This window comes from Mesoplodon mirus (genome assembly GCF_964341445.2).
Source record: "Mesoplodon mirus genome assembly, chromosome: 5".
NCBI lineage: Eukaryota > Metazoa > Chordata > Mammalia > Artiodactyla > Ziphiidae > Mesoplodon > Mesoplodon mirus.
In genome coordinates, this window is record NC_138980.1 from 156,277,467 (window position 1) to 156,302,126 (window position 24,660).

Sequence of the window (24,660 nt, forward strand, 5' to 3'; positions counted from 1 at the left end):
AGTGCTGGGCTTTTAGTACATTCTTTTTGGTTGAGTGCTTGACTCAGCACACGACCTCTGACATCCATGGCATCTCCGTGATTGAATAAAGAGCATCATCATCTAATGGCGATCCAGACACACCATATGTCTCAGAGCTGCCCTCTGAATCAGCAACAGTGTGACCCCCTCAAGGGCCTTCCATTCTCGGAGGCTACAGGGTGCCCACCGTCCAAACAGGTCACTGTATGTGCCACTGATCTGTTTATATATATGCACATCACCCATCACTAGGCCACATATTCCTTGCTGGCAGAGAACATGTTTTTCATTGCACCCCATTGGCCACCATTTCCCATAATTCCACCTTAAAATGCTTTGTCACTCAGGGCATGATAATGATGCCGTCTTTTTGGAATTCAATGGTTAAACTGTTGTTTATCTGTAAATATTCTCTATGATAAATTGCAACTAGACAGGATGTGAAGTCACCAGAATCATCCATTCTTCCACCATTCTGGATAAATTAGGCTTCATATTATTTGACGTTCAGATCTGTGTTCCTGGGGTCAGAGTTTATGTAAGTTTACATGTTTAGGGTTAGAGATAGAGAATTCCTTAGCTCTGTTTTCTTCCTTGATTCTCTGATTTGTGGGGATGTTGTCTTTATCTGGGAAATAAAATGGAGCCTTCATTCACACAAGAAAAATAAAAACAAACAAACAGAAAGCTGATCTGACTAGGTAGATATTTGTCTTTGGTAAGGCATGATGGGAGGTTGATATGTAAATGTATTTGCCAGAGGACCAGCCCTACGAAAGCTTGTGATGTAGGTAGAAGCTGTGTTTGGCATTCATCTGCTTACTTCCCTGGACAACCTCCCACCCCATGGTACACCCCCGCTGCAGCCCGGTGTTCTCAGATGTCACAGGTGCCTGCTGCCAGAAGGGCCATCTGAGGAGCACTTAGTATTTTGGCGCTGAGACATGCAGTGTCTTGTCCCTACCAGGAGCACTTGCTTTTTAAAACAGGAACCCAAAAGAATGAATCACTAATGGTAGAATTTCAAATATTAGACCATAAGGGCAGGATCGATTTTGAGAAGTCCTTCCTCCCTCAGGTCACACTGTCTTTAAGTGTAAGCAGGTAAAGAAAGCACCAGAAAGACTTCAGGTCCAGGTCCTGTGAGAGGATAAGATTTTAAAAATTCATATTTAAGCTTTTGTTTTTATTTTTTCTGAGGCTATCAACTGGGAACAAGTACCTTTAGCTTTTTTTTGTTTTTTATTTTATTTTACTGAAGTATAGTTGATTTACAATGTTTCAGGTGCACAGCAAAGTGATTCAGTTATACATATGTGTATATATAATTTTTCAGATTCTTTTTCATTATCAGTTATTGCAAGATATTGAATATAGTTCCCTGTGCTGTACAGTAGGTCTTTGTTATCTATTTTATATACAGTAGTGTGTATCTGTTAATCCCAAACTCCTAATTTATCCCTCCACCCACACTTAAGCTTTTCATAGATGAAAGAAGACAGATTCTAAGGCTGTTAGGTCTCTGCAAACTTGTGTCACCCTAAGGAGCTTATTAATAGATCAACAACAATACATAATTATATTTTATTGCAGTCAGAAACTGGTTTTCTTTGGAGCCCTTTAGGACCAGGAATTTTAGTTCTTAAGCAGTGTTGAGAGTGCAGTTTAGAAAGCTGGAGGACTTCAGATGGTGGTAATATTTACTAAGCGCTTACTATGTGTCTGGCACTAGTCCATTTTCCAGTCGTGACCCTACCAGTAGGTTGCTTTTTTATTATCATCCACATATGACAAGTGAGGAAGTCCAAGGTGACAGCAAGTGCATGCTAGAGCCAGGCCTTGAACCCATGCTTCCTGGCCAAGGTGTCTTAGCTTCTCGCATCATAACCAGGCTGCCTACGCTGTCCTCAGGGAGCTTTCCCACTGAAGAAAATGGAAAGAGAAGATGCTTCTAAATAATGCTAATACAGCTCTTGCTTGCTTGCTTTGCAGGTTTGGGAGGTGCCCTGGGTTACCTTTTGGGTGCCATCGACTGGGCCCACCTGGAACTGGGAAGACTGCTGGGCACAGAATTCCAGGTCATGTTCTTCTTCTCCTCGTTGGTGCTCACTTTGTGTTTTATTATCCATCTGTGCAGTATCCCTGAAGCCCCACTTAGAGATGTTGCCAAGGACATTCCCCCACAGCAAGCCCCTCAGGACCTTGCATTGTCATCAGACAGAATGTATGAGTATGGGTCTATTGAGAAAGTTAAAAATGGTTATGTAAACCCAGAGCTGGCGCTGCAGGGAGAAAAAAACAAAAATCCTGCTGAACAGGTAAAGATGCAAATTCTTTTTTATTACTTTAGGAAAAATATTCTTGTTCTTTTATTCAGATTTTTAAAAATTATTCTTTGTCTTTGTTTTGTTTGCTTATTTGATGCGAAAAGTCTTGTGAATCCTCAAATCCCCAATAGCTATTATCCCTTGGAATTAAAACCTAATAGAAAAATGTGTGCATTTTCTTCTAGTCCTCCTGTCTCTTACTCTTTTCAGACCATCAAACCAGGGAAAATGAAGCCAGTTGAAAAATGTAAGGCCATAAGAGAAGCCTTGAATCATCCTCAGGACACAAGAAGTATCTTCACTTCTTAGATTAGGATTACAAATTTGTATTCCAAATAACAGCATCCCTGGGAAGGGAACTGGAGGAACTAAGAGGTTATTGGGATGAAGCCTTCATTTTATCTTGATCACACAGTAAATAGAGAAAATATGAGAATATAGGTTTCCGGAGACCTGCTTAAACCTTTGCAGCCCCAGGCTACCTGGGGGAGAACACTCACACTCCCTGCTGATCTCAGTTAGGGTGGAGCCCCCTTGCTGTGCAGTTCTGCAAGGCAGCACGGGAATCATGGAAGAGCCATACAATGGAACCCATTCGATCATTAAAAGATCTGTGTGTTTTTGAAGATTTATTTAAGACATAATATATCAGATAAAACACACATACATATACAAAATGATCTCCATTGTGGGAAAAGCTACGCAGATACAGAGAAATAATAGAAAAGATATATACCCAAAATGTTATTTGAAGTTATTATCTCTGGGTGATGGGCTAACAGGTGGTTTTCATTTTCTTTTCTAAACTCTTCAGTATATTCAACATTTCTATAATAGACAAGTATTACTTTGAAAATAGAGAAAAATAATGTCAGGGTTTAAGGAACAAAACAAGGCAGGGTTTACTAAAGGTAAGTAGCTATTATATAGATTATGCCTGCCTCTTTGCCCTATTGATAGATTATGACTTGCCCTCAAAGGGTCACCCAGCAGAGGCTGTCTTATTCTACCCCGAGGCTGTTGTGATGATCAAATGTAATCAAGTGAGGAGAAGTCTTTTGAAAGGCCTAAAACCCTCCACACCATTAAGAAAAGAAATGCATCAAATGTAATTAACTTGTATTAGTATGTGCCACACGCACAACACTGTAGGCTCTGAATGGTTCTATTATGTGACTTAAAAAATAAAAGCAAAACAACATAAGAAAAAAAAAGAGAAACATATCTTAGGCTCAAAGCCAAGCATCTGACACCTCTATTCCAAAAGTGCATCTTGGGAGCTTCCAGCTGAGCAGTGGGTGTCTCCGAGGTGTCAGGGCCAAGGCCCTGGCCATCTTGTTTGTCAAAGTCATTACTTTCCAAAACGAGGGTGGCTGTGCAATTTGAGAACTGGGATTTTTTTTAATGGCAAGAGGCCTGAATTATTTCATTTATTGTTCAAACTGGCTACCATAAAATCCATCTCTAGTTCCTCCATGCCATCAGTTACTCCCTTCAATATTTAGTCTCCTTCTGGTGGCACTTTTGTACAGTTCTCTCTCCCCCTGATGGCTCTGTGCATTTTTCACTTATAAATCCATCACCACCCAATGTCCAGTTGACAAAGGTGCATAACGTATGCAGTAAAACAGTTCCCAACGGCTCAGAATCATTGCAAGGGCTTCACAAAGGGAATTGACACGTCAGTGAATAAGATGCCAGCTGAATTTTCATTCTGAGTTAAAATACCCAAAGGGACTTTAAGTATTTACATTCACAGCTTTTACAGAAAGACTAGGTACAATTTTGAAGCTCATATTTATTTTTTGGAAGAAAAAAAATTAGGTTAACAATGAAAGCAGGCTGAAAATTATGTATAAGGCAGAAGCATAAATTAATGTTTGGAATGAGACTGAATACTTGCTGGTCAGATTCACTTTTTAAAATTTTGAATTTTTGGAAAGAAAGGAAAGAAAGTGAAGATAAATCACTTAGTCTGAGGCATGAAAATTAGGCTGTTGTTTCCCAGTCTATACCTTTAATTGCTTCTTCCTGTGGTCAAGGAAAAAAGTAATAGTTCTTCAATGGATTTCTGTTATGGTCACCCTTTATTTTGACAAATACCATGTTCTACATGCAGAAAATGTTTATTTTTCCTAACTCCAAGGTAATGTCTATACTCTTTAATACTGATTAAGTATAAAAAAATCAGTTGAGGCATAGTCATAAATACTACAAAACTGATGAATTAAAAAAATCAACTTGTACAACAAACCTACAATGAGTAAATATAATTTTCTGCATCAAAGAATAAAAAGCATTATCATATAAGGTTAAGAGCTATAAAACAATTTGCTATTATAGTTAAAAGAGAAAATCTCAGGAGACTGTCTTATAAGTAAACTAGCCAGGACCCAATATCATTATGTCAAGACTCAGAATAAATAAAAATCTGACAAGAAAGACCCATTACCCCATCATGGTTAATGTTTATTGTCTCAGTGTCTTCAGGGCAGGTGATTGCTTAATATTCCTGAGGTTTCTTTCTTTTCTCATATGACAAGCTATTAAAGGCTCTTTCCTTTTTTTGTATTTCAAAACAGTTGTGTCAACAGTTCAAAATTTTTCATTCTCTCAAGGCTACTGATACCAATAAATTATAGCCTCTGGTTTTAACATAATTTAAGTCTAGATTAAAGAATTGTGGGCATATGTAGTCATTGTGTGTGTGTGTGTGTGTGTGTTCTACAATGTTCTCACTTCTGACTTGACATAGGGCTCGTCTACACCTGTTGGCTGATGGCAGGATCCAGAGAAATAAACTAGGAGGAGGTACCTGGCCCAGAGCAGGGAGCTGATTGGCTTTATGTGGTAGTTTTCTATTGCTACATAACAAACTACCACAAATTTAGCAGCTTAAAACCATACCCATTTATTATCTCACAGTCCTGTAGGTCAGAAGTCTGGGTGGGCTAAGCTGCATTCTCTGCTCAGGGTCTCAAAAGGCTGAAATCAAGGTGTTGGTGAAGCTACCTTCTCATCTGGAGGCTTCAATGGGGAAGAATCAGCTTCGAGCTCATGCAGGTAGAATCCAGCTTCTTGTGGTTGTAGATGTCCTTGTTTTCTTGTTAACTGACGTTGGCCAGGGATCACTCTCATTTCCTAGAGGCCACACCCAGGTCCTTTCCATGTGGCCCCCTCCACCTTCAAAGCCAGCAATTCTTGAGCTTTGAGACTTTCTGGCTTCCCCTTCTGCTCCCAGCCAACTGGGAGAAACATAGAGAAAACTCTATGTTTTTTAAAGGGCTGATGTGACTTGATTAGGGTCATGCAGGTAATCTCCCTATTAATTAACTCAAAGCCAACTGATTAGTAACCTTAGTTATATCTGCAAAATCCTTTTGCCATGTAACAACAGAATCATGAGGATGGAGATCATAGAGGCCATCTTGGAATTCAGACTACTATGTTTTAAGAGTCAAGAAAGAGGCTTCCCAGGTGGTACAGTGGTTAAGAATCCACCTGCCAATTCAGGGAACATGGGTTCTATCCCTGGTCTGGGAAGATCCCACATGCCACAGAGCAACTAAGCCCGTGCACCACAACTACTGAGCCTGTGCTCTAGAGCCCATGAGCCACAACTACTGAGCCTGCATGCCACAACTACTGAAGCCCGTGTGCCTAGAGCCTGTGCTCTGCAACAAGAGAAGCCACTGCAATGAGAAGCCTGCGCACCTCAATGAAGCGTAGCCCCCTCTCTCCGTAACTAGAGAAAGCCCACGCGCAGCAACAAAGACCCAACGCAGCCAAAAACAAACAAACGAAAAAAAGAGTCAAGAAATCTAAGAATTATAACCATCTAGGGGCTGGCTTACATCTATGAGCTTCATCCTCAGCAGTGGTTCTGTTGTTCAAAGATAGGAAGCTAGATGTGTCTTACGTCTTGGCTCAAAGCAAGCTCTATTTCCAGTCCCTTCACCCTTATGTCCCCAAAGCCCTGTTCCTGACCTGAAACTACTAAGTATCTGCACGTACTTAACAGAACACCTCTTATGAGAACACTCAATGGAAACCTTGGCACCATGCCCAGGAAGTGCGACCTTGTGTGATAGTCTACTGACAGATATGTAACATGGCTGTATGCTTTGCTCCCACAGCTGGCTGTGTGTCTACACTGAGTGTCACATCTGTTTGGTGTTTTATTCCAGACTCGGAGGACAGTGACCATGAAGTCACTGCTGAGGGTGCTGATGAGCATGCCTTCCCACTACCGCTGCCTTTGCATCAGCCACCTCATTGGATGGACTGCCTTCCTGTCCAACATGCTCTTCTTCACAGACTTCATGGGCCAGGTAAAGGACATGTCTGTGCACACATGCGTTATCTCACACACCAATCCCTCCATCAGCCCCTGTGGAGCTTCTGAGCTGGCCTCTAAGATGGGCAGAGTAAGAGTGTAGGAAAGAGCACCTTCAAGGAGCTGGCTTCCAGACAGGTTCCAGAGGGAAGTTACTGTACCCTACACAACTAGAGGACACTGTGTGATGGGACCAGTACTTGATCAAATACAACAAATAAGGAAGAAACATCAAGGTGAACTGTAGCGGTCACAGCAGGCTTAATAAAGGAGGTGCAGTGTGATTTGGATCTTGAAAGGTGAGAAGGAGTTGGAGAGGGAGGGGTGAAGGAGAAAACATTCTAGGCAGGGCTTCCCTGGTGGCGCAGTGGTTGAGAGTCCACCTGCCGATGCAGGGGACACGGGTTCGTGCCCCGGTCCGGGAGGATCCCACACGCCGTGGAGCGGCTGGGCCCGTGAGCCATGGCCGCTGAGCCTGCGCGTCCAGAGCCTGTGCTCCGCAACGGGAGAGGCCACAACAGTGAGAGGCCCGCGTACCGCAAAACAAAAAACAAAAAACAAAAAAACAACAAAAAAAACATTCTAGGCAGGGATAGGAATGGCATGTGTAGAGATGAGTCAGAAGCCTGTTGGTGGTACCAGAATATGGATGGCCGGGTTGCCTATGGCGGGTAGAGCCAGCTGTTAGGCAGAAGGAGAGGTGTTAAACATCCAGGGGGATGTTGTTTAGACTTTATGCATTAAGACCTCCTGAGGGTCCTTGAATGGAGGTGTGAAAGGATGAAAGGGTGACATGCTTATGGGAGAATGAGGTCTGAGCCCCAGGAAGGGGTGAAGAAGCAGAACCTGTGAGCAGGGGTCCTTACCACCCTGCACTGGTAACTCAACGGCCCCAAATCTCTCTTGCAGATCGTGTACCATGGGAACCCCTACAGCGCACACAACTCCACAGAGTTCCTCATCTACCAAAGAGGGGTCGAGGTTGGATGTTGGGGTTTGTGCATCAACTCTGTGTTTTCCTCACTTTATTCTTGTGAGTCTCCTCCCCCTAAGGATGTCTTCTAAGGGCTAGCGAAATCTTGGATTTTATACATCTGTATTTCTATATTTATTTTTTTGCTAAGATGCCAGATTCTTGATAAATATATGGAGGTCAGGAAAAACTATTTCCTTAGAAAGGACCACATCAAGTAGCCTTTTCCCTAGTGAATCCTGGGTATCATTTTCCTCAGTGATTACTTTGTACTTGCAATCAGTGGGATCCTGATCAAAATACTTTGGAGAGTAACAGGAAATCTTGTAAACAATATGGTGAAGTATTGGATGGATGAAGGGTAGTCACAGCCAAGATTATTGATTGATGGTAGGTCTGTGTTCTGCTGGAATAAGATCACTGGTAGCGTTTCATAGATGTGCTTATCAGTCTTGACAGAAAATGAGGGGTGGTTAACATGCTAAAATGAACATATAAAATAACTTAAGCTCAGATGGGTGGGTAAGTTACAGGGCCACTCTTCCAGATTGAGAACAACAGCTTTCCTTCTCAGACACCAGCTTTCCATGGGGTCTGGAGTCTATTAACTCCCCTTGGCTAAGATTACCTGTGAGGACACTGTAAACAAAGGGGTTTCTGGGATTGGTTTTAAATAAGTCCAAACGGATGTACTTCAACTCTAGGGCATCACACAGGCTCGTTTTGTCCTTGCTAATTTGTATGGAAATCTCCAAGTGCTGTACACATTGAATTAAGTAAAAACTCTGGCTTATAAAACGTATGCAGGTCCCCCATTTGGAGTGGAAATTTGAGAGCTTCTCCAGCATTGTGGGGAGAATAGCTGGTCCCCAGGGCAGAGCTCCAGGCTTTGGACAGGCCCAGGGGACAGCAGGGGTATGGCCCAGGTTGGGGGGGAGGCGATAGGGGCCAATCCCTGTTACCATTCTCAGGGGCATCATTCTGTCACTAAACTGTGCTTCTTGTGGAGATGGAGGCTGAATCTATGTAATGACCCCTAGTCTGGCATTTAGCCCTTTGTCCAGCCATAGCACAGTGGGAAACCTGCTTCGAGATCAAGAAAAATCTCTTCAAAGTATAGCACAATTGGGAAAAGGGGACCTAATATAAGCGTATTTATGAGCCCAATAATCATAAAACCATAAAATTCATTACCTTCAAATTTATGGTAACCAAATAGTGGTGGCTTAAAGCTTACATTTCCTCAGCAAACCCATTTTTTCCCCCTTAGAGTGTACAAATTAAGAAAACTCCAGGGTGCTTGCTTCGGCAGCACATATACTAAAAGGAAAGAAAAGAAAAGAAAACTCCAGGAGGACGATTCCAACTACCTAGAATCAGGGAGTGTTAAGACTGAAAGGATTTAATAAATTATCCGTCTCAATCCCTTTGTGCTTTCAAGAGGTGGGGGGAATATTTACTACTATTCTCATTCTTGTAAGAGGAAAACATTTTTCTAAAAGTCATTAGTATTTGAATTTTGTGTCAAGCTTAACTTGTTTTCCTCAAAAAATCCCTTCTAGGGACCCTTCCATTAGTGTAGTCTGAGTTCCTGTATGAGTTTCATGGCATTTGAAAATTCAAAAGCATGTTATTTTTTAGGGCCTTTATAGTTAAAATCCCTGTGTATAAAGAATCCCTACTATTTGAATAATTTTCCAAAGTTATATTAATGTATAAACCTATGGGATCCCTATCACTGTGAATTAGAACTAAAATTTTCTTTATAAAATACCAACCAGCCCTGCCCAAGGATCTTCAGGGGCTCTCGTGCCCATAAGATCGAGTAAAAGTCCTGATCTTGGCACTCCGGGATTCACAGTTTGGCCGGGCTCACACTTGGACCTTTGTCACTCCCACGCAGGAGCTCCTCCAATGACCCACTGCACAGACGTTCTCACCTCTGTGTATTTGCTTTTGGTTTCTTCCACCCGAACTGCTGTTTCTCCCTCCCCGCCCAGACCCAACTCCAGTATGTCACTCTCTGTGCCATCTTTCAAGTCTCTCCCTCTGCACTCCAACCCACTCTGGGCAGAATCAATCATTTCCCTCAATTCCAGAGCACACTAGACAACCCTGTATTCTGGACTCATCACATAATATCAGGCGCAGACCCAGAACTTCTATCCAGACAGAGCGTAGCAGGGTTATCTGGCTGCTGGGCGGGGCATGGGGAATGGTGATAAGGGACTTGTTTTTAAGCTCCTTTGCACAGCAGGCACACTTAGATCAATGAGAATAGCCACACTGAGTACTGAAATATAGCCAATTGTTCACATCATACACTACTATCCATAGCTGGGGCTTACATCAATCATTTCCCTACAATCCTCAGGAGAGGCACAGTATGAGTTGGTGTCAGACCCAGCAGAGGACAAGTCAATGTGGCCCTTAAACGTATTGCTTTCTCTTTATGAATAAAGCATTCTTTGCCAGACTTTTCATCTTCGTAATGAAGTTAGTTACGTTTCCAAATATCTCTTTATCCTCTTTTGCCTCCTTCCTGGCTGCCCTATACACTTAGTGAGAGCATTTCCCTAATGAATACTGATGATATCTTTTAGGTACCGAGACAACTTAGATTACGTTTTCCGCATAAATGTGATCATTAAGCAAACAGAAACTGACCTTAATTTATACTGCTTTTATTCTCAACCTTGACAACAGCCCTCCAAGCATGGCATTTAATAGAGGAAGCACTGTTGCCCATTTAACATTTTCAGAATTCCACAATTGATACAAATGTAATACATAATTGATACAAATGTAATAAATATTAGGTTTCTTGTCTATGCAATGTAAATCCAATAATTATTGGAATAGATATGGAAAATTTCACTCTTGAACAGGCACATTTCTAGTATCCATCATTTGTGTATCCCCTGGGTCCATGTGTTCCAGTAGAATGGGGCAGAGGAAAGATAAGGAAAGTACAGATTAAAAGCCATTTGCAGCAACATGGGTGAACCTAGAGATTGTCATACTGAGTGAAGTAAGTCAGACAAAGAGAAATATCATATGATATCACTTTTATGTGGAATCTTAAAAAAATGATACAAATGAACTTATTTACAAAACAGAAACAGACTCACAGACTTAGAGAAAGAACTTATGGTTGCCGGGGGGGGAAGGAGAAGGGGGGAGGGATAGTTAGGGAGTTTGGGATTGACATGTATTATGTAACAACCTAAATGGGAAAATAATTTGAAAAATAGATACATGTATATGTATAACTGAATCACTATGCTGTACACCTGAAACTACCACAACATTGTTAATCAACTATACTCCAATATAGAATAAAAAGTAAAAAAAGAAAAATAAATAACCGATTAAAAAAGGAAGATAAAGGTTTTTTTTAGGGATTTTCCCTACTGTGGTGGAAAACATAGTAAAATGTTTTAAAGCTGAATTTCCAATTTTAAAAAATGAGCTCTACCATGAGTTCTTTATGAGCAAGCCAAGTTTACCTGCTGGGAGGGGACCCCAGTTAAGAGTCAACCATATTCAGCAAACTCTGTATTTATTGAAGTAATGATAGTCACCATTAACTGGATGTCTTCTGTGTGCTTGGCACTGGGCTGGGTGATTTCCTAGACGTTTTACTTCATTTGATCCTGATAACAACCACCAAGAAGGGTTTTATTAGTTCCATTTTCTGATGAGGAAACTGAGGTTTTGAGAAGTTGTGGAACTTGCCCATAGAGGGTGAAGGCGCCAGCGAGGGGGAGGTGTCTGGTGCAGCAGGACCCCCTGACCAGCCTGGGAAGGGCTGGCAAGGCAGGGAGAGCATCTACAGGTGATGTACGTTCTTTACTTCCTTCTCAAGTTGTGCAGATGGCATTCAGGTGGGGCAAAGAAACTGAATGAGTTGGATCATTCTATGCAATCTGGTTGTGTTAATTTCCTCCAACCTGACTTTGGGCTGTGGGGCTAATAGAGACCTGGATTGTCATTTTGGTCTTGTTAGGCTAGATCTCTGTGAATCGGAAAGATATCCGCTTTTCTTCCATGGCTTGCAGCCCCAGGGTCCCACAGCCAAGGTGGGCTTTTCAATCGCCTCTTTTGCGTCCTGTTGCTATTCAGCTGCCCAGTACACAGTGCCTGGTCCTTCCCTGCAGAAAAGAAAATCAACCCAGCAAGGCAATCTCCAGCTCTTCTTTACACAAAGGATTCAAAACTTATTCCAAAAGCCAGCTGTTTTCAAGCACAGATAAGGAGGTTCCTCTGTTTCTGACTCAGTATTAAAGGAAGGCTAAAAAAAGTGAATCTTCAAAAGGAAAGGTTGTCTGAAATTATGAGATGTTGTGAGGCACTGCCAGCTGTAATTTCTCCCTCTCTTCTCCCCACACACAGACTTTCAGAAAGCTTTGGTTCCCTACATCGGATTAAAGGGTCTTTACTTCATGGGGTATTTGCTGTTTGGCCTGGGGACGGGCGTCATCGGGCTCTTCCCGAATGTCTACTCCAGCCTGGTCATGTGCACCTTGTTTGGCGTGATGTCCAGCACCCTGTACACCGTGCCTTTTAACCTCATCACCGCGTACCACCGTGAGCAGCAGGAAGAGCAGGTGTGTTGTTGAACCTCTGCACTGAGTGACGCCCGGACTCATCTGGAGGCTGGGGGAGCTCGCTAGGAAAATGGAGAGCAGAGCTGGAAAGCAGGGCTTCTTGAAACAGCAGCACTAAGATGTCCAGCCAGATGTAACGATGGTCTAGCCAAGGCCTGACCCCTTTCCCAGCCCACCCCCTCCTTACTCTGAAGCCCTGTGTACCTGGGAGCAGTCGGGCAGGTACCATTACTCCCATTTGTCAGATTAGGAAAGGTGAGGTTGGTAATGCTGAGAAACCAGCCCACAATCACACAGAGACAAAGCAAGGGAAACTCTGGGCTCATGACCTGTCCAGCCTACCTGCAGTGTTTCTGGATGCCACAACGAGGGCCCAGACCCTCAACCACTGCAGAGGTGCCTGGTGCAATTTCCGGGAGTTACTGGTTGAGCAATGTTTTCCTTGGAAGTCCGGGTTTTGGTAAGTCATGCCCTGTGTGCAGGGAGGAAAGCTGGTCGCAGGTGGTCATCTCACCAGCTGCCGCAAGGGAGGCCCGCCCCGTCTCCATCTCGGAACTCAAGCCAGAGGGCAAGACCCTATGCTGCCCTAAAAAAGCACTAGGTTCGGTATTTCTGCTCTAAGATTATCACATTTTCTTATCCAGATATGCAACTTTTCCCCCTGAAAATAGGCTTACATTTCTTTAACTGTAAAAGTTAAAGAGATGGCTATTAGCTTAATCTATCACAGTAGGAAACTGCAAAAACGCTGAACACGCGTCCATGTGACTACAACGCTGGCCTTCTTTTTCATTATTTGATCTGGTAAACACAGCAGGAGAGAGTTGCACCAGGTGTTAAAACCTTTTAAACAAGAGCTGTAGCTGTCCTCTTCCCTGGCAGACATGGTCACTAATGTTTCAATGCATGACAGATGCTTTGCTGCTAAAGAGACAGCTATCAACAAAGAACTATCCCTCCAAGAGGGAGGTGGATGGTACTAGGCCCAAAACACAGAGGCTTTGGACTCAGAGAACCCTGGATTCAAATCCTGCCCCCCACCCTTTGACAGCTATGTGACACTGGGGATCTTATTCATTTATTTATTAAATATCACTCAAAATGAGTTCATGTTTAGATGGGTTAATACAATCGCATGGTTCAACAACCACAGTGATACACAAGTGTGCATCACGTGACTCCCGCCTACCCCTCCCTCCACCCTTTCCCTGTCCTCACCTCCCCACCCTGGGCTTACATGTAGGAACATGTAACCACTCTCATCAGGTCTTTGTCTATTTTTCCAGTATCTTTTAATGAAAATCCAGCGATTATGAATCTGTTTTCTTATTTTCCCTTTCTTATTCAAAGGATAATGTGCGTTTTCCTGCACAATGATCTTTTTTCATTTAATAGTATAGGAATTATCATTCAAACTCTCAGAGCCTTAGGTTTCTAATCAATGAAGTGGGAATGATACACCCACCTTAGAGAGTTGTTGGAAAATTAAATGAAACAAGATAGTGTAGGTAATCTGCTTAGCATAATGCCTACCTGGCACCTGGCAAAGACTCAAAACATGGTAGGTAGTATTGTTATCATGGGGTTAATGATTGTGATATGTGCATCTAGGGAGGTGGTAAAAATGAAATGAAGTAAGGTATGTGAAAGAGCCTTGCACAAGGCCCAGCACATATATGATACCCAATAAATGGCATTGTTATCAACCAATTCCGACCAAATATCAAACTAATCAAATATTAATCTACTAAGCAAAAAGCAACCGTATTTTGAAAGGTTGAATTGCTTTTTTATGTTGCTACCCTGACACATATCTGTGATTCAACATCCTTCTAAAAATGTTTGAACTTTAAACACTAGGGAAGAGAAGGAATGGGATATTTATTGAGCTTCTACCTCATTGTATTTATTGACTTATTGATTTATTGAAGAGATAATTCTGCGTTCTTAACCATTTAACTCCCATAGGTGTGAACGGTGGAATTTAAGACTTTGTGGCAGGTGGGGAAGAAAGGTGCAGGCAGGGGGGTGGAGCTTGAATCAGGAGTTGGTAAACTGTCTTCTTGGCCAAACGTGGTCCGCCACCTGCTTTTCTGTACAGTCTGTCGTGTACGGACACGACAGGAATTCTAGGAATTCTTTGACAATTTAAAAACGATTTTTAAAACATCAGTGGAAGGATAATATTTGTGACAAGGGAAAATTACATGAAATTCAAATACCCGTGTCATAGCGTTCTGTTGGAATGCCAACTTGTTTACGTTCTGTGGCTGCTTTCGCACTGCAGCGGCAGAGGGGTGTAGTTGCAACTGAGGTCATACCACCCACAAGCTGCAAGTATTTATTATCTGGCTTTTCATAGAAAACGTTTGCTTGCTGCCTTCTGCCCTGAAGGACAGTTGGTGCAGATCAAATGCTGTTCCTGTGCTTCCCTTGCAGAGGCAGCGGCCACAGGGCGGGGGCCCGGATGGCAGCGTGAGAGGGCAGGGCGTGGACTGCGCCGCCCTCACCTGCATGGTGCAGCTGGCCCAGATCCTGGTCGGAGGTGGCCTGGGCCTTCTGGTCAACATGGCCGGGAGCGTCATCGTCGTGGTGATCACAGCCTCTGCGGTGGCACTGATTGGCTGTTGTTTTGTGGCTCTCTTTGTTCGATATATGGATTAGGTCAATAAAGAGACATCGTTCCTAACCCCAGACACAGTGGCGCACATGGCAGGAAATCGATCCTTTCTTTAGCTCTGCACTGTTTGTATCTGCCCATTGGATGCCACATGTTCCGACTTCAGCTGCGGTGATCCGCCCGCCCCGCGCTCTCAGCCGGCCCTCTGCACATCCGTTTCCCTATTTCAGGCATCATTTGTCTTAGGAGAGATTGGACGATGCCTCCATTCACTGGGGGCAAAGGGCAAGTGTGGGTGACGGCACCTCCCCGCGCCTTTCTCCCTCCGTCTCAGGGCAGCGGAATGGAGAGGGAGGGTCTGTTTTCCACAGGGCATTTCAGGCCTTGATGAAACCTGAGAAGCAGACTAGCACGTCCCTGTGATGCTGGGATTTATTCTGTGATGTGATTTTTTTTTAAAACCTGGTGTCCGTGTATAGTTGGCGGGGGGGAATAATATTTTTCATCAAATTCACTGTAACTCAAAATATTGCCAATGATTTATATAAAGATATTAATCCACTCATCTTTAATTCATATTTAACTCGCTCATAATTAATTCATGCTAATTTATAATATCCCTGACAAGTCTGCTTGAACATCTCATGCTGGAGGATTTACCACTTTGAAACAGCTCATCTTACTGACACAGTAAAAATCTTTCTCTCCAGTCTGCACTTTTGTTCCAGCCGCTGGAGTCTCTATGGAAGCCTTTCAAAGAACTGCCTCCCATTTCTCTTCTCCAAGTGAAGCCGTTTTCTCAGCCAGAGGTCTTTTTTTTTTTTTTTTTTACACATCTTTATTGGAGTATAATTGCTTTACAATCGTGTGTTAGTTTCTGCTTTATAACAAAGTGAATCAGTTATACATATACATATGTTCCCATATCTCTTCCCTCTTGCGTCTCCCTCCCTCCCACTCTCCCCATCCCACCCCTCCAGGTGGTCACAAAGTACCGAGCTGATCTCCCTGTGCTATGCGGCTGCTTCCCACTAGCTATCTACCTTACATTTGGTAGTGTATATATGGCCATGCCTCTCTCTCGCTTTGTCACAGCTTACCCTTCCCGCTCTTGACGGCAGCATGGTTTAATAGGGAGACCATGAGCTTTAGAGCCAGGCTGGTTTGGGATCCTGGCTTTGCTGCTCCCCAGCAAACTACAGACCCTCTCAAACCACACTCGTTCATCTGTACATTTGGGGTAACAATTCCTACCCCAGAGAGGTGTGACCATTTGTAATATGTTAACACTTACGGAGTGCTTACCACCTTTCTCAGCGTTTAACCTGTGTTAACACAGCAATCTTGAGAGAGGCTGCTGTTACTCATCTCCATTTTACAGATGAGGAAACTGAGGCAGAGAGGCATTACAGAACTCGTCTGAAGCTACACAACTCCTAAGTGGCAGAGCTGGGCCTCGACCCCAGGCGCTCCGGCTCTGCTGTTTCCGGTAAGAGCAGCACTTGGGCTGGCAGTTGGTCTGCACTAGAAAAATGATAGCCATTGTCACTGTTTCTGAAGGCTCGCCGTCCTGCTCTCCCAGACCTCCATCCTTCCATCCCCAGCCTTTCATAAGTGTTTGTCTGAATAAGGCCAGATGTGCCTGAGTGGTGCAGAATGATTTGCCCCCATGTTTTTACAAGTTAAAAAAAATTTGTGGTTCTTCCTCCTGCCTCATCTTAGAGTCTGATAGTGTAGTCATTGCCTCAGGTGAATTTCTAGCTTATCAAAACCTCCCATGTTAGAAGGGAATTTGGAGAAAGGAAATGAGCTGCTCTGAGAACAGGAACATGGGGATTTGGGCTGTTCTCTGGTTTTTCTCCTGTGTAGCAGGATAGATGGTTTGGTAGAGTGGCCAGGCCCCAGCAGTGGCAGCTCATTTGGGGGTAGCGGTTCTGAGAAGAGGAACCGTGCTCTGGGGGTTCTTCGGGTTCTCTTTCACAAAACTGCTGGGGGCACAAGGGGCACAGGCCCACTCCCAACTTCTCCTTTCCGGGGCCCAGGGTGAGAACCCTGATGAAGGCCCACCCCTCCTCCCCCCACCCTTAGCCCCACCCAGCACTGTGAGGGCCCTTGTGTGCACCTGGGCACCTGCATACCCACAGCCTTCCCAACCCCTCCAGCCTCTACCACACCTGCAAACAGCCGCCCTCAGCCTCCCCTCACACCTAAGTGTGCAGAGGCTCAGCGGTGTCGTTCACCTTCCGGAGGACAGGACCCCCGGAGCCCCTGTAGACTCAGGGCCACTTAGATGGGGAATTCTGACGTCTTGGGTGCCGGAGCATAATCTAGAAGGTGTGGCTGTGGAGTTCAGGCTCCAGGCGGCTCTGGATTCCTTGCCACGTGGGAAGGGGTACAGGTGGGAGGGGAGGACTGAGCAGTGCCCTCTAATCATCAGAGCCAGGGCAGGGGTCTTGGCTGCCTGGGTCTGAGGGGAGGACCAAAGAGTGCCAGCCAAAGGGCAGGGCCAGGTCCACTGTCACCGCATGGCAGCCCCCCTCTCCTTCCCAGTTTCTCCAGTGGTCTCAGGCTGGGTCTGTGTTCTCTCACACTCACTCTCCTCTCGCTACTTTTTTTTTTTTTTTTTTTTTTTTTTGCGGTACGCGGGCCTCTCACTGTTGTGGCCTCTCCCGTTGCGGAGCACAGGCTCCGGATGCGCAGGCTCAGCGGCCATGGCTCACGGGCCCAGCCGCTCCGTGGCATGTGGGATCTTCCCGGACCGGGGCACGAACCCCTGTCCCCTGCATCGGCAGGCGGACTCTCAACCACTGCGCCACCAGGGAAGCCCTCCTCTCGCTACTTTTGGGCTTCCAGGCTGCTGCAGTTCTCTTGGCTGCCTCCGTTTTGTTTTAAGAGCCTGATCTCTGCTGCTCTTGGGTCGTGGCTGGGGCAGTGCTAGGGTGTGGGGCGGTACATGGGGGCACCCCTGTGGATCTGGGCCCTTCTGGTTTGTGTGGGAGGGGGTGAGGGGAAGGAAGGCAGGGACTTACACCGAAGAGGTCACTCCTTCCTGCCTCCTGCAAATCACGCAGCTTGCTTATCTGGCAACAGGCTCTCTGGGCTCCCACAGTTTATCCCATTTTCTCCAGAGTAATTTTTTCCAGACTGGGCTGAGCTTTCTCCTCGGAGCTGAGCATGCTGTTGCTTCACGTATCAACCCCTGAGCCCTGCTTTCCTCCTCTCCACAGCGGCACTTATTTTCTGCCCCCCAATCCGGTCCCCCTGCCTTCTACTAGTATATTCACCCCCAAGTGAAGTTACCACATTCACATGCAAAGCTATTCCATCTTCCCCAGTCTTCCTTTCTCCCTCTCCGCCTCACCTTATCCATCTGAGCACAGCAGGGCCATGACTGACTTAGAGGAGTGACCAGGGAGAACACCTGCCCCCAACCCCACAGTGTGGGGTGAAGAGCAGCCAGGGCTTCCAGGACCCCACGTGACACAGCACCCAGCATTACGAAAGAAACAGCACCCAGCCGCCTCTGCTGCTTCACCTAGCTCTTCTTGACCTCTGCAAGCTGCGGAAATGGAATTATGTGCTGAGTTCAGTGTTTATGTCCTGATCATTTCTCCAAGGACTGCTCAGGTGATTAAAGATTTTGAAATGAATGACTGGGTGAGCTGGGAGGGTGACCTACAGCTGAGGGTCCTCTTACCTGGACCCCCCAAGAAGTCAAGAGTAGTCATCTCTGACCAACCACAGGGCATCAGGGCCTGGTCTTTATTACAGGGGAAGCACTTTTCAGATGGAACACTGGGTGGGTTATGGGATGACGAAGGGAGCTAGAGCACACAGCCTCTCTCTCTCACTCTCTCTCTCTCTCTCTCTCTCACACACACACACACACAGTCACACTCAAATATTCAAATACTTTACTCGCTTAACTTCATTGAGGTTTGAATGAGTGAATAGAAGCCAGTTTCAAAAGCCTTTAACCACCTTTGGGAACCTAAGTACTTGTTCTTAGTATACCAATGACATATTCTCTCTGAGATAAAAAATGTCTCATTCCCAGACAAATAAAGCAAGTATAGGGATATCTACATTCTTCACAGAAATCCTAGGAAATCCTGCAGGAGAAAGGGAAGCCACACTGCTTTGCTTCCCTTCCCCACCATGCACCTGGCATTCCAACCTCAAAGCCTTCCATCACTGCATTTCCTCGGCTTCAGACACCCTCTCTATGTGCCCAGTCCCTGTCCCACCTGCCAGATCTGCCCATCTAAATTGTACCTATATTCCTAGGTCCATCTCAAATACTGCTTTGGCCAGGAAGTCTCTGATCCCCCAGTAGAATCAAGCTTTCCATCCCTGTGTTCCTATAGATAGCACTTTCTTTTAGCCCTTACTATGACATTCAACTCACTGTCCCATGACTCATTGGCCTTGTGTACATGGCGCTGTCCCCTTCTAAATGTCAGGAATGTGTTTGTGATCCCAGCACTCAGGATAGAGCTAGGCACACAACAAGCATTCCAAAAATAAATTGCTGATGTCAAGTGGGTTTGACCATTTCCTTGTTGATGCTTTTGTCCTCGTGGCAGACAGAAATCTTGGTCTTTGCTCGCTCTAGCCGTGTTCTCAGGAGTCCTCGGGTTTGGGTGGGGACGAGGTGGCTCGTTTCATAGAGTTTTTTCACGAGGTCCTTGCCCCCAGCCCCTTCTGTTTTTCTAGTGCCCATCACACCAGAAGCACACACTTCAACATATTTTCCCCCAAATCCTGGGCTACCCACACATTATTTCATCGTCGAAATTGAAACGGCAAGTTGCTTTCATAAAGAGAATCTCTCTGTCAATGTCTAATATCAGCGTTACACATAGATACACTACCATGGTACTATTTGTTCTTTGTGGGCGTGTACTTGTTCATTTATTTTGTATTTTGGAGACATGGAGGGCTTACAGTTCAAGTTTTATCAGCCCATTGGTCCTCAATATCAATATCAGTAAGCTTTCTTTCTAAAGGGCAAAGAGAGACTAATTTGACTACTTTTAAACAAAAGCATTTTCCTGTTTTCTAAAAAAGGTAACTTCTCAAGGCTACTCAGGATTGAGGATGTCAGGCAGCTTTTGTTTTTGTGGCAAGGTCTGAGTGCACTGCGTGTGGCAACCGAAAGCAGGGCCAGGGACGCTGGGGCCGTGCAGTTCACATTCTGAGCCTTAAATCTCAGACGCTTCTGGGAATTTCCAACAAAATCACAAAACAATTGATAGTTCCAGAGGCCATTTAAGCAAACATGTTTGTATAATGATTATTTATGGTATTAACATAAGCACCAGTAGGTGCCTACATGACCTGTTTTTTGATCCCAAACTAGGTCGCCAAAGAGAACAGCAGTAGCACCTCTGTCAAAGCTGGCAGCTGGATGGGTAGATTGTCCGATCCCCGCTCTCTGAGCGGCCTCAAGAAAGGACTACTCTGCGCTGAGCGTCTGTTCTGAAGGGGAATTCGAGAGCCTAGGAGCACAGCATCTAAGGCGAGCGGTCGGCGCCCAGAGGTTCTCCGGCCAAGGTGGCAGCCTCCGGGTCCCTACTGTAAGAGTCAGACTTTGCTCCCTGCGTTTCCCGCTGTCACTTGGTCACTAGCGCATACCCGCCCTGCCGCTCAAGGCCGCTATTGGGGGCCCTCTCCTTCTCTTTCAAATACCTTTGTCGGTTTCCTCCGCAGTTGCGTGGACGAGGCTTCTGAACAGAGTTCTGTCTACCTCGCTCTGACTCTCTGCAGGGCTTTCGATGCTGCCCTCGCGGCTTCGCGTCTCCGTCTCTCCGCTGTTGTCAGCTCCCAGGGAGTTGCCAGCAGCGTTCCCGCGAGTTGCATCCCCACCCGTCAAACCGCGGCCGCGGGCTCCCAAGGAGCCTGCGTAACCCCCGCGCCGGGAGAGGGGGCGCTTTCCGAGGTGCTGAACTTCGCCGCGCCCGCCGCGGGGGAGCGGGGAGAGGTGCGCGGCAGGAAAAGCCCAGCGGCCAATTTCCCTTTTCCTCTTCAGCTTCAAAAGGAAGTGGTTGTAACCCTTTATTTTCCTATGTTGCTGGAGAAAGTCGGCTTTGATTTGCGATCGCTTTGCCTTTCTCATTCTCAAACATAACAGAATTTTTTCTTTCTCACTCCCAAATGCACAATCTTCTGCCTTTTTTTTTTTTTTTTTGCGGTACGCGGACCTCTCACTGCTGTGGCCTCTCCCGTTGCGGAGCACAGGCTCCGGACGCGCAGGCTCAGCGGCCATGGCTCACGGGCCCAGCTGCTCCGCGGCATGTGGGATCCTCTCGGACCGGGGCAAGAACCCGTGTCCCCTGCATCGGCAAGCGGACTCTCAACCACTGCGCCACCAGGGAAGCCCCCATTTTTCTTTTTAAAAGCAATGATATATATTTTTTATTAGTTTCTGCTTTATAACAGTGAATCAGTTATACATATACATCTGTTCCCATATCCCTTCCTTCTTGCGTCTCCCTCCCTCCCACCCTCCCTATCCCACCCCTCCAGGCGGTCACAAAGCACCGAGCTGATCTCCCTGTGCTATGCGGCTGCTTCCCACTAGCTACCTACCTTACGTTTGGTAGTGTATATATGTCCATGCCTCTCTCTCGCTTTGTCACAGCTTACCCTTCCCCCTCCCCATATCCTCAAGTCCATTCTCAAGTAGGTCTGTGTCTTTATTCCTGTTTTACCCCAGGTTCTTCGTGACATTTTTTTCTTAAATTCCATATATGTGTGTTAGCATATGGTATTTGTCTTTCTCTTTCTGACTTACTTCACTCTGTATGACAGACTCTAGGTCTATCCACATCATTACAAATAGCTCAATTTCGTTTCTTTTTATGGCTGAGTAATATTCCATTGGATATATGTGCCACATCTTCTTTATCCATTCATCGGATGATGGACATTTAGGTTGTTTCCATCTCCGGGCTATTGTAAATAGAGCTGCAATGAACATTTTGGTACATGACTCTTTTTGAATTATGGTTTTCTCAGGGTATATGCCCAGTAGTGGGATTGCTGGGTCATATGGTAGTTCTATTTGTAGTTTTTTAAGGAACCTCCATACTGTTCTCCATAGTGGCTGTACCAATTCACATTCCCACCAGCAGTGCAAGAGTGTTCCCTTTTCTCCACACCCTCTCCAGCATTTATTGTTTCTAGATTTTTTGATGATGGTCATTTTGACTGGTGTGAGATGATATCCCATTGTAGTTTTGATTTGCATTTCTCTAATGATTAGTGATGTTGAGCATTCTTTCATGTGTTTGTTGGCAGTCTGTATATCTTCTTTGGAGAAATGTTTATTTAGGTCTTCTGGCCTCTTTTTTCATGCCCAGACCTTAAATCAGATGAGGGCTCCTCCTGAATACACAAACGCCAGCTCCGCTTCCCCTTATGAATTAGCTGACCACTTTAATTGGTGTCTGTGACTGTCAGGATTTTCAAAGCGTCTTCACATAACAAAACTCTGGGTTCAGGTGTTGCCCTCTGCTTTGGTGTGTTCTGAGAACTGAAGCGAAGCAGAGCGTGTAATTGGTGCGCCGACTTCACAGACGTTAGATGTTTAGCTCTCAGCCCAGAGCTCTTCCACAGATTGTTTACTCATATACAACCACACTCTACCTTGATGCAGTTGGAATAGAGGGTGTCATAGGGCTGTTTTTTGACCACCAGCCCCCTATTTCCACTACCATTATAATCAGAACTCTTAACCAGTGATTTTTTTTTTTTCCAGACCAGTGGAAGTAAATTCTAAGGAATCTTTTAAGTTCCTTTGGGCAACGGGAACCAATATAAACCATTTGAATTACTTCTTAAATTGCAGTTAATTTAAATGCCAGATCAACCGCTGTGGTGTAAAATGTACATTTCTTAGGATAAACTTAAGAAATTTGAAATGTTTTCCTCACTGTATGGGACTAAACTGAAACAAAAGTATCTTACGCGTAACTGTCCTCACTCTTGCAGAGCTCGTGACTTTACTTACAGAGATAAAGAGTTTGTGACTTGAAAGCAGAGGTGATAGAAAAAGCATAGTGAAAATGAAACGCGGTACCCAAAACATATGAAGGGAAACGGAAACAATGTTGATTCCAAAGCGGGAACACAGCTCCGGAGAACACGCTTCACGGTAGTCTCTGGTCTACTCCGTTTACCCGCTAGAGGGCGCCAAGGCTTTAATAAAAACCAAACCAAACCAAACCACTACCTTTGAAAAACAAGGAAGCTTAGGGCATACCCTGAAAGCCTTTTGCCTCGGTTTCCTAGTATGTACTTGGGAGGAATTGTGGTTTTCAAATATTCTGAGGATAGGTGCTGAGCAGGTGACATCTGAGCCAGCTGGGGAGCTTGCTAAAATGTAAGTTGCTGCTCTCCTCCCAGCCCCATGCGGCCACAGAGATTCTGATTCTCAGTGGAGTCAGAAAGGGGCTCAACAATCTACATTTTAAAAACATTCTTCCAGGTGATACTAATGTTCCCCCAAGATTGGGAACACCTGGATTAACTTTTATTCATTTTTTGTCTCTCCATGTGAAAAAATTTAAGTCCCAAAGAAATATTAGTGTCCACTGGTGGTTGATCCCATACTAGGTTTAGGCCCAATAGTGATATTTTCTTCACTGTAGGACAGGGGGGACCATGTGCTCCTGAGGTCTGCCAGGCCTTGAGCACCTGGCATCAGGACTCAGACTGAGCCCCCAGGAGAGGCTCTTCCCAAGTGTGACCCCCAGAGGATGCGGCCAGAGTGCTTCCGAGCCTAGAAGGCTCTTCATTTCCAAATCCGTTCTCTGGAAATGAAGCACACGTTGTGAGCAGGAATTTATAGTATCACTTAATTAAGTCTGTGTCATGGAAGAAAAAAATCCCTTTTCAAATAAGTTCTTTTTCAGTAGGACCTTAAGATATTTTAGGCCATTTTTCTTAAAGGCAAGGGCCATGTTTTTCTCAACCAGCATCTACAATATTCAAGAGGCATATCAGTCATGGTCAAATATCATTTAGGTATACTGTTAAAATATTACCAAAATCTTACCATATAAATTCCCAACGTAAACTTTGGAAAACTGGCAATGTTGTCAAATTGTATGTTGATCCATAAGGATCAACCTTATGGAAAAATTAAAAGAGGGGCTTTTTTAGTTGGTTTTAAGCCAGCTGTTACCCCTCCTCCTGCCCCATTAATCTAATTGCTTGTCAAGTTTTATTACTGAGGATCCACACTTGCCAGTCTGTTTTCCCAAGTTAGTACCTTTGCTAACAATGTTCTTGTGCAAGTTCTTCTTCTATTCTCATCTCTCTCTTCCCCCACTTCAACATATTTCGATGCTACTTACACTGTTTAATATTACTGGCAAAAGGTTACTGTCTGGGGGGAAGCTTTCTGAATTCTCTGAGAAATAGATATTGATCTTTTCCCCTCTCAATTATCACAGAACCCTCTATCAGCACACTTCTAAGGCATGCCTCCCTATCAAGAAGTGCTGCAGCTCTTTCTGAATATTTCTTACCTTGTTTAAGAGTGTCAGCCTGGCAGGGCAGAGCATCTATCATCATCATTGTTGTTTGCCCTTAGTGCTGGGTTCAGACTTTTCACATGTATGGGCACAGGACACACTTATTGATTGGACTCTGCATTCAGATGCAATCTTCCTACTAAGGCAATTCCTTAAAAGGTAACTTACAAGTTTCCCCTAACTATCTACTCCTATAGAATATCCAAGTCTAACTCCAGGGAATTGATTTAT

General features: G+C 44.8%; 1 protein-coding gene across 2 annotated transcripts in view; it reads left to right on the plus strand.

The window, feature by feature from the left end:
• The window catches only part of SLC45A2 (solute carrier family 45 member 2), a 33,064-nt gene extending 17,290 nt beyond the window's left edge, over positions 1-15,774 (plus strand). The window contains exons 3-7 of one of the 2 annotated variants that reach the window (XM_082621028.1): positions 2,014-2,339; positions 6,536-6,679; positions 7,594-7,717; positions 12,053-12,267; positions 14,707-15,774. In XM_082621028.1, the coding sequence (XP_082477154.1) occupies positions 2,014-2,339; positions 6,536-6,679; positions 7,594-7,717; positions 12,053-12,267; positions 14,707-14,931 (1,034 nt within the window). In that variant the 3' untranslated portion in view covers positions 14,932-15,774. The remainder of the gene's footprint in view (positions 1-2,013; positions 2,340-6,535; positions 6,680-7,593; positions 7,718-12,052; positions 12,268-14,706) is intronic. The other variant, XM_082621029.1, reaches the window with a different exon arrangement.
• Positions 15,775-24,660: the final 8,886 nt, after the last annotated feature.